Raw genomic sequence first — 8408 nt, 5'->3', positions numbered from 1 at the left:
CGTCACCAGAGCGAATCATATCCAATGCGAAAAGTGAGGGGGAGAAATTAAGGCAGTTGTCGCCCTATTCTGTGACGTAAAAAGGGTTGCCTCAGAAGGCACATACACTGCGTAGCATTTGTCAACAGTATCATACGTAAGGAAAAAAAACAAGCACGTAAAGGAATTTTATTCATTTTTTGTAGTCCTCATGGCATTGCCCATTCCACCCCACGTCAGCTGGAGCATCACTGGATGTATATCCCATTTAAAGGTGTTAAAGGGAGGAACGTGCGAGGAGGAGAAGCTCCTGTGTACATGCATGTAAAACTCCCCATTTTGAGACATCCCTTTCTTGGAGTTCTCCCCGCTGTTTGTCTTGTTCACATATTTAATCGGTTTTCATTTGGTTAATTTTTTTTTTTTGCTTTTCCCCACAGAAGACAAACTTCTGCATGATTTGTCCCAACACAGTTGTTCATTTATGTTAAAAAAAAAAAAAAAAAAAAAAAAAAAAAACGCACTGTTGGAAAAACGCAGGAGTTACCTCCTCTGTAAAAAAGGGGAAATAATTCCTTTTATGAGAATTTAAAGGATTTCAAACGAAGTGTCATTTTGCTGAACAAGCCACATTTGAAATGATTTTTTTTTTCTTTTTTTTTCAAATTTGTTAAAATTTTGTAGCAAATGTTTGTCTTCTGTTTTGTGGCAGTTGTAGACAATATAAAACTTTTTAAATATACCCACTTGAGGGGGGGAAAAATAAAAAAATATATTGTAAGTTTGTGTGAAGAAAAAGGTTATCCTTTGCTTTTTACACGCATCTGTTGTTTATATGTCTTACGAGCTTTTAAGTTATTTGAGGAGGAACGTTAGTTTTCCTAATTTACCGTTTTGTTCTGCTTTTTTTTTTTTTTTTTTTATGTGTGCGGTGTGGAGTACCGCTTTTCCCTCCCAGGCGAAGCGGAACAATACAATAGTTACGCGTTTGCTCGCATATAACCACGTAAAGGAACAACGTCCCTTTATGTGAAACGCAAGTGGTACATGGTTGCTTGAGGGATATATTCCTCGAGTGGTTCGTTCATTTGTCTTTGATCTCTTAACAGCTTACTCTTTTTTTTTTTCTTCTTGGCCCCCGTTCTTACGTGTGTCATTATATATACATTAAGTGATACTGGGGAGTGGGGAGAAGGACGAGCTGATTTCTGCCAAAGCGATCACAAACAGTAACAGCTACTCAGAGGTTGCTGCTACACACACAGGCGTGTCTCCCTGCCTGTTCTCCCCTCCCCCCCTCTGCTACGATGGAGTGCACACCAAATGAAGAAAAGGGGACAGACTACTTCAGCATCATAACGAATTTATTCAATTACTTTTCACTGGGTAATTTTACGTCATCTATTCATTTGGAGAGCGACATCGTTCCAGGGTTGCATCCTCAAATTATACACCAGGGGAATATATCAAACCTTTCTCACCACTCCCGACACCTATCTCATATCTCATATCTTTTTTTTTTTTTTTTTTTTTTGTCACACAAAGGCATCGATGATAAGGTAACTGCCCAGGCGCACTCGCCAGGCGTGCAAAAGTCTAGCACAGGAGCAAACCCTCACCAACGAAACAGTATACAACAAATAGTTTACAATTTGAAGTTGAAGAGGACATCCGACTTGAAGATTTCCACTCGGTTTGGCTTGGACCCTCCGGTGACGCACAACAGAAAGGGTACGTTCATGTGTGCAATGACACATTGTGTCCGTTCTTTCTCCTCCGTTTTCAGCATTTGCAACTTCGTTGGCGTTTTACATTTCAATTTATTCATTTCCTTTTCAACCCATTTTTTATCCATTCCGTACCGCAGGATTTGAGAAAGAACGCCAAGAACAAGACAAGGTTTCGAATAACGTGCACGCCACAAAGTGCGAGGAGGGGGAAAACAGAAGAAACAGTTCGACGGAAAATTGTCTGAACGGGTCAGGTGAAAGAAGGAAGAAAAAAAAAAAAAAAAAAAATTCAAAAAATAGGGACAATCAGTACACTTCCAGTTTTGATCTTTCTGGGGGGGAGTTTTTTCAGCTGAAGGAACAGAGTGCAAACGAAGACGACCACGAGTCCAAGGTGGACAAACATAAAGAGAAGCGGAAGAAAAAGTCGAAGAAGCAGAAAAGCAAAAGGGAGAAGGAAAAAAAAAAGACAAAGGAGAAGACCGCCGAACCTTGCGATGCCGCAGACAACGTTGATGACTCTGAATTGGAGTGGGGGAGGGAGGGCACAAAACGCAACGGAGGATGTGACAAAACGCGGGAGGATGATGAAGCCCACAGGGAAGAGGAAACAGTTAACTTCGCAGACAACGAAAAGGGAGGTGTGTGTGTGCAGGAAGAAACCACGAAAAAGAAGAAAATGAGGAGCGTGAAAAAGACGAAGAAGAAAAAAACAAGACGGGAAGAGAAGAACGTAAACGAAACGAGCTCCACTGAAAATGACTTCGCTGAAAATGGATCGGCCCCAATGAAACCCGCGAGGCTTACGAGCGAACTGAAGAATACATCCAACACAAAAAATAGAAAACACAACAACACCACATTAAGTAGCAGCTTTGTTCAACCTCCTTGGAGCAGCACTTCGGATGAGGCAAACCTCCTACACGTCGTTGACGAGGCCGACTCACAGATAACAGATTTCAAAAAAGCCCAGGATGAGCTAGCCATTAATTACATTTCAGACAGCAAGAAGAGTTATATAAGCATACGGAGCAGTAATAGACATAAGAATAATGTGATACAATTACCCAAATTGAATTTATCAACGCGGGGGGATCGGTCTTCATCGGGTGAGGAGAATGAGACGACGGATGGAGGGGGGGACGACCTCACGCCAGTAGCGCAAATGGGTCAGTGAAAGCTAATAATTTCAGGAAAAAAAACCGTCTCTGTTGCCGTGTGTAAGGGAAAGAAGGCCATCGGAGAACATGTACGCGCAAGCACGGTCCTACAGTTTCATGCGCGGGAAGGAAGCCAAAAGGCGTTTTGCAAACATCAGGGTACCAAAAACAAATGTCGTTTTATATTTTTAAATTTAGGTTTTTTTTTTTTTTTTTTTTCCGTATAAAAATTAAAAAGAATAACTTTCCGTGCAATTATTTATTATTTTTCTTTTTTTGTGGAAAATAAGCCACACAGTGGGCACAATTTGATGAAATTTTCCTTCATTTCCCCCCACGCAACAAAAAAAAAAAAAAAAAAAAATGAAAAGGGGGGCCCGTTTCAACAAATGTTCCCCTGGCACATGTAACAAAGTGCACGTGGAGGGGAGCGACATAAATAAGGACGCCCCTTTGGGGAAGGAATGCACATATGAAGGGGGTAACTGAAAGAGAGGATGTTTCAACTTTCTTCCAAGTCGTGCGGATTATGCACGCAGTTGCTGATCAGGGTTTGTGGCACAAATTTTATGGGTGTTCCTTTTTTCAACGTAAATTAATTTTTGCGCGTAGCATGGAAATGACAACACAAAAAGGGTCACAGTGAACACAGCTTTTATCTTCCCTGTGCACCCGCATGCTTATGTGTTAGGGTTCCACCGACTTAATCAACCTACGGCCACTTTGGGCCCCCACCACGCTCACACACTTAAATTATACCATGCTGTGCTTTCCGGCGAAGTAAAATGCGAATACCTGAGTGTGTCCCCAGTGAGCTACCGAATGGGGTCGATATTTTATTCGAGTTGGCAAAACGGAGAGATGAACGGGTTTACAACATCTTGGAACAAGACCAACGTCTACTAAACTGTCGTGACGGAAATGGTTAAGCGGAGAGGGTAGTGAAGCGTTGTAAATATTTGAAGCATGAGTCTCACTTGCCCCAAATGTGGGCGCCATTTCCCCCGTTGTTTTCACATGTAGTAATATTTTTTTTTTTTTTTCTGTTCGAAAATTACAGGAAACAGCCTACTTCACTGGTCCGTCTTCCTAAATGACGCGTACCTGACGTGTTACTTGCTCCAACAGGGTAAGGGGAGACAAAGGGGGACACTTGCGCAGCGGAGAGACGAGTCAAGAGAGCGTCTGAGCCACACGCTTAGCACCGCGATGCGTACCTATCACACACATTGCTACTCATTCCCCCTCTTTATGATGTGACCCCCAAGGGGCGGACGTGAACGCCAAGGCACGCAACGGGCAGACGCCGCTATTCTGGGCAGTCTCCGGAAGCAACCTTCATATGATTCATCTCCTGAGGAAGCACGGGGGGGACATATTTCATGCCGACGACAAGGGTTACAGTTGCTTAACCATAAGTATTCAATATGGGCACGTGTTATGCTTCCTCTACTTAATCCATTTGGGGGCCCCACTGACCCATAAAGACCTGAACAGCTGCTCCGTCGTTGACTGGGCAGCATATAACAACAATATATTTTTCCTTCGTCTGCTATCGAAAGTTTCTCCTAACTTATTCTCAATCAATTTGAAGAATCCCGCGTCCACTTTGCACAAGGCCATCATTGGGAATGCCTACGACGCGGTGGTCTTCCTTGTGCTTCACGGTCACCAGAATGTGTACGACATCGCCACGGAGGAAAATGTAAGCACAAGGGGGGGTGTACACTTAACGCGAGTGACCACTCCGGGTTCGTGGCGCGTCCGCTTGTGAACCACGCATCGATTGTGACCCCCACATGGAGGTGCTCTAATTACAAAAAAAAAAAAAAAAAAAAAAAAAAAGACACAGTTCAGAGTAACAACGCTAACCCATTTACAAACCACCCCCTCACGTTAAAGAAAACGGCTGCCCAGTTTGTCGAAGGACATAAAGATAAGGTGGACAGAAGAATTTACCATTTTGTCACTTGCAGGAAGGTGCAGCAGTTGTGCAAAAGGCGAGGCGGGAAAGAGGACCCGACTTTGTATGAGCCCAGTGGGACGATCGGTCCCTACGTGATTTCAAGAAGGAAAAAGGTAATCGGAGGCGTCCCCCGAGTATTCGCTTCACATGACTAGCAGCACCACCCGAGTATTCGCTTCACCCTACTCATGGTTGCTTCCCCCTCCCTCACTCCGGTAGTTGTCCACCCTGCGCAAGATCCGCCATGTGTTTACCCAGGACAAGACCCTGCTGCTCTACCCCGCCACGATCATCTTCTCGCATCTGTATATGTGCTGCATACACTTCTTTTATGTGAGGAAAAACAAATTAAAAAGGACACGCGATCCTCATTTTTAAGACAAAAAAAAGGAAGGATAAGAGGAGCAGAGAAAAAAAATATATTGCACGAAATGGCGAGGATGGTTGTAAACAGCTGCGTCCTGTTATTTGCCTTAGAAGTGTGCTTATATGTATATATATTTTTTTTTTTTCCCCTTTTTGCAGACGAGGGGGATGTCTTCCCTGGGGGGGAGCCCTCTGTGGGACGCCGCGCACCCAGTGCTATTCGTGCTTTACTACCTCGTCGTGTCAAGCGACCCTGGTTATTTAGAAGACGAGGGAAGTACGCCATGCGATATGGAATGGGATAAAAAGGACCCATCGGATCCCCCCGACGTGGATACGACAAGCAGCACAAATTTAACTTTTCGAAAAATTATACAAAATGTGAAAGAGGAAATAAAATGGTATGAGGAAAAAAATAAATTAATTTCATTTTGTGAAAGAGTAAAATGGGAGAACATCAGGCAAGTAAAGAATAGTTTGCAGATAAATTTAAATGCACAAGGATTTGAAGTAACCTCATTTGACATGAACAAGTTATGTGCTAGTTGCTTTCTCTTTAAGAATTTACGAACGAAGCATTGTCGTTTCTGTGGCAAGTGTGTTGACATATATGACCACCACTGTTTATTTACACTAAACTGTATGAGTGTAGACAATGCAAAAGCTTTCTTAATATGGATCGTGTCAAATATTTTTTTTCATTTGTGGAACATATACATACACATGTGTGTATTTATGAGGCTGTGGGTTTCATCGTCTCCACTTGTCTTCAGAGGAGTATCCCTGTCGATCATTGTGATCAGTCTGTTGCACTTGTATTTCATGGGGGTCATGTTGCTCAGGTCGGCGATGAATATATTGGAGAATATCACATCTAATGAGAAATTTAAAATGTATTCTTCTAACACCTTTTTTGTGTATGAGTTGAAGAAAGACAAGAATAATGAACCCGTTGTAATACGAAGATTCAAAAACCCGTTTGACAAAGGGGCGCTTTTTAATTTGATTAACTTTTTCACAAAGTCCAAGGACCATTTGTCTACCCCGGAGAGGCAATTCATTCGCGTGGACGACAGCGTGGAGAGCGTTTCTGTGAGGGCCTTCGTGGAGAAACTGAATGGGGAGCTGCGTCGGGTTTATTCGAAGCGGTGAGGGTAGCTGCTCATATCGCTGCACGTCACTGCACGTCACTTCACATCACTGCACATCACTGCGCAGGACGGCGTAGGACCGATGAACGGAGTTCACACAAACACGTGTATGCATCAGGACAGGATCAAAAGTTCATGCAAATCACATCGAACACGTCCTGTAGATGGAACTCCTGCGCGAGGATACATACCCAGCAGGGTCCTACATCAGCACTGAATATATTTTGAAGGCGAGCCAAGCAACTCTGCTTCGTTTGCGCCTTCAGCCCATCCCCTCCCATTTTGATCACGTAGTATGTATTGTTAGTGTCCGCCTGGAGGGTATGTTTCCCTCTAAGCCACTCTCCCTCTTGGCAGAGGTATACCAACTTTTTATTTAAAAATGCAAAAGGAGAGCTGAGTAGTTTATGCTGTCTGGGTACATCAATGACGTACTCTGTTAAGGGGAGGTTGTTGGACCCAATGAATTTTCCGCTCCAATTTAAATTACTATCATGTGTGTTGAGTGAATGTAGTGTACCACCATGGTTGTGGTCCCTTTCCCTCTGCATGTAGTACCTCTTCGCGTTGTTTCTTCTATAGGCAGTCTCAGAGGGAAGGAGCGAATCATCTGTCTCTTTTGAGTCCGCCACATGGTAATCACCTTGTGTGGTTATGAGGATGTTAGGGAACTTTTTTTTTACGCAAACTTTTGAAGACAAAATTGGTACTTGATCATTGTGCATGGAATTTAATCTGAACAGGGACATGTGATGTTGCTGCGGAAGGCTTAACAAAGTGTTCTCATTCCTGTTGATGGTGTTACAGAATGGGGTCAGTGCATTTGTCTCCTTTCCTTCGTCCTTGGGGCACACTCTCCACGTCTCCCGAGGGGAGTTTACACTGTCCTTTCCCTCCAGTAGAAAAGTGTCTCCCCCGTCTGAACTTCTTCCCCCGCTGTGGACCATCTTCGATGAGAGCAGCAAAGACATGTTATTAAAAACCCAGTTGCGAATTGCAAAGTGGTCAATGTCATGTTGGTACTTTGCCAGATTCAGAAATCTTTCCCTGTCGTTAAGGAAGTAGAGGACCCGACATTTTTCATCCCCTTCTGCCTGCTTGATGTGTCGGCGGAGGTACAGATACATGTACACGTCGAGCAGGTGGGTCGTTTTATGATCGTCGTTGTCGCTGTCCTCGTGGCCGTTATCACCATCATCGTGACCCCCCCCTGCGCGCAGCAAAAATGAAAGGACCACTCTTTCCCTTTTATTGCTTAAAAAAAAAACAGCCACTTCTTCCAGCAAGTCACTAGCGCTATATATGCAGCCATCTCCGCATGCGCAAAGAAGATCACTTGTTCCTTCCTCCGTTCCGCACTGCTCGAGAATAACCATTTCGAGGTAGCGGACTCCTAAACATAGTCGTTCATATATGATCCCCTTAGTTTGACATGAAACGAAATTATTTTCACATTTTTGTGGGTCCTTTCGGTTAAGCAGCTCCTCCCCCCCTGCTGTGTTGTGTATTCCGTGAATGTACAAGATTGACCCTTTCCCTTTTTTCCTCTCAGACAGGGCGGACATCCATTGCTGCAGGTGGACCACCCGTTGGTTCGTATTCGCCCCCTCTGCGTCTTCTCCCTTTTTGGTGTACTCCATCCCCATTCAGTTTGGAGGCTCTAATTGGTGTTCCTATTATTCGCTCCACTCGGCTTGCATTTGATGCTCCTTGCCCCTTCATTCGCGTGTCTCAATGTACGTGCGCGCACGCATATATATACATATATATATGTATGTACATGTGAGGGATTAACTTTTATTTTATTTTTTCTCCTTTTTGCAACCTTCCAGTGGGTGTACCTTTTTTGCGGCTTTCCGTGTTTTTTCAAATGTTTCGATTTGGAGCAATTTGCGCGGTGGTTGCCGTGGTGTGTGTGAACAGAACAAATCTCTTTCCCGTCCTCATGCGGGGGGAAAAAAAAAAAAAAAAAAAAATTTCAAAAAGTAATGCAAAGAAGTGAAAACTACTTTCTCAACGGGGACACAAAATTGCATTCTCTGCCCTCCGATCTGTG

General features: G+C 43.7%; 3 protein-coding genes across 3 annotated transcripts; 2 read left to right on the top strand and 1 right to left on the bottom strand.

The window, feature by feature from the left end:
• Positions 1–1286: 1286 nt before the first annotated feature.
• AK88_00405 (uncharacterized protein) lies at positions 1287–2886 on the top strand (the record flags this gene model as incomplete). The annotated part of the gene is made up of 3 exons (XM_012478056.1): positions 1287–1365; positions 1525–1710; positions 1847–2886. The coding sequence occupies 3 exons, from the start codon at positions 1287–1289 to the stop codon at positions 2884–2886; spliced, it is 1305 nt and encodes a 434-aa protein (XP_012333479.1).
• Positions 2887–3654: 768 nt separating this feature from the next.
• AK88_00404 (uncharacterized protein) lies at positions 3655–6353 on the top strand (the record flags this gene model as incomplete). The annotated part of the gene is made up of 6 exons (XM_012478055.1): positions 3655–3793; positions 3930–3998; positions 4138–4574; positions 4772–4948; positions 5055–5168; positions 5361–6353. 6 exons carry the CDS (start codon positions 3655–3657, stop codon positions 6351–6353), a joined length of 1929 nt encoding a protein of 642 aa, XP_012333478.1.
• A 124-nt stretch (positions 6354–6477) lies between these two features.
• On the bottom strand, positions 6478–7998 carry AK88_00403 (uncharacterized protein; the record flags this gene model as incomplete). Its single annotated transcript, XM_012478054.1, has 1 exon — positions 6478–7998. One exon carries the CDS (start codon positions 7996–7998, stop codon positions 6478–6480), a length of 1521 nt encoding a protein of 506 aa, XP_012333477.1.
• Positions 7999–8408: the final 410 nt, after the last annotated feature.

Source organism: Plasmodium fragile (genome assembly GCF_000956335.1).
Source record: "Plasmodium fragile strain nilgiri unplaced genomic scaffold supercont1.3, whole genome shotgun sequence".
NCBI lineage: Eukaryota > Apicomplexa > Aconoidasida > Haemosporida > Plasmodiidae > Plasmodium > Plasmodium fragile.
Note: the sequence above shows the minus strand (reverse complement) of the source record. Positions and strands in the feature narration are given on the sequence as shown.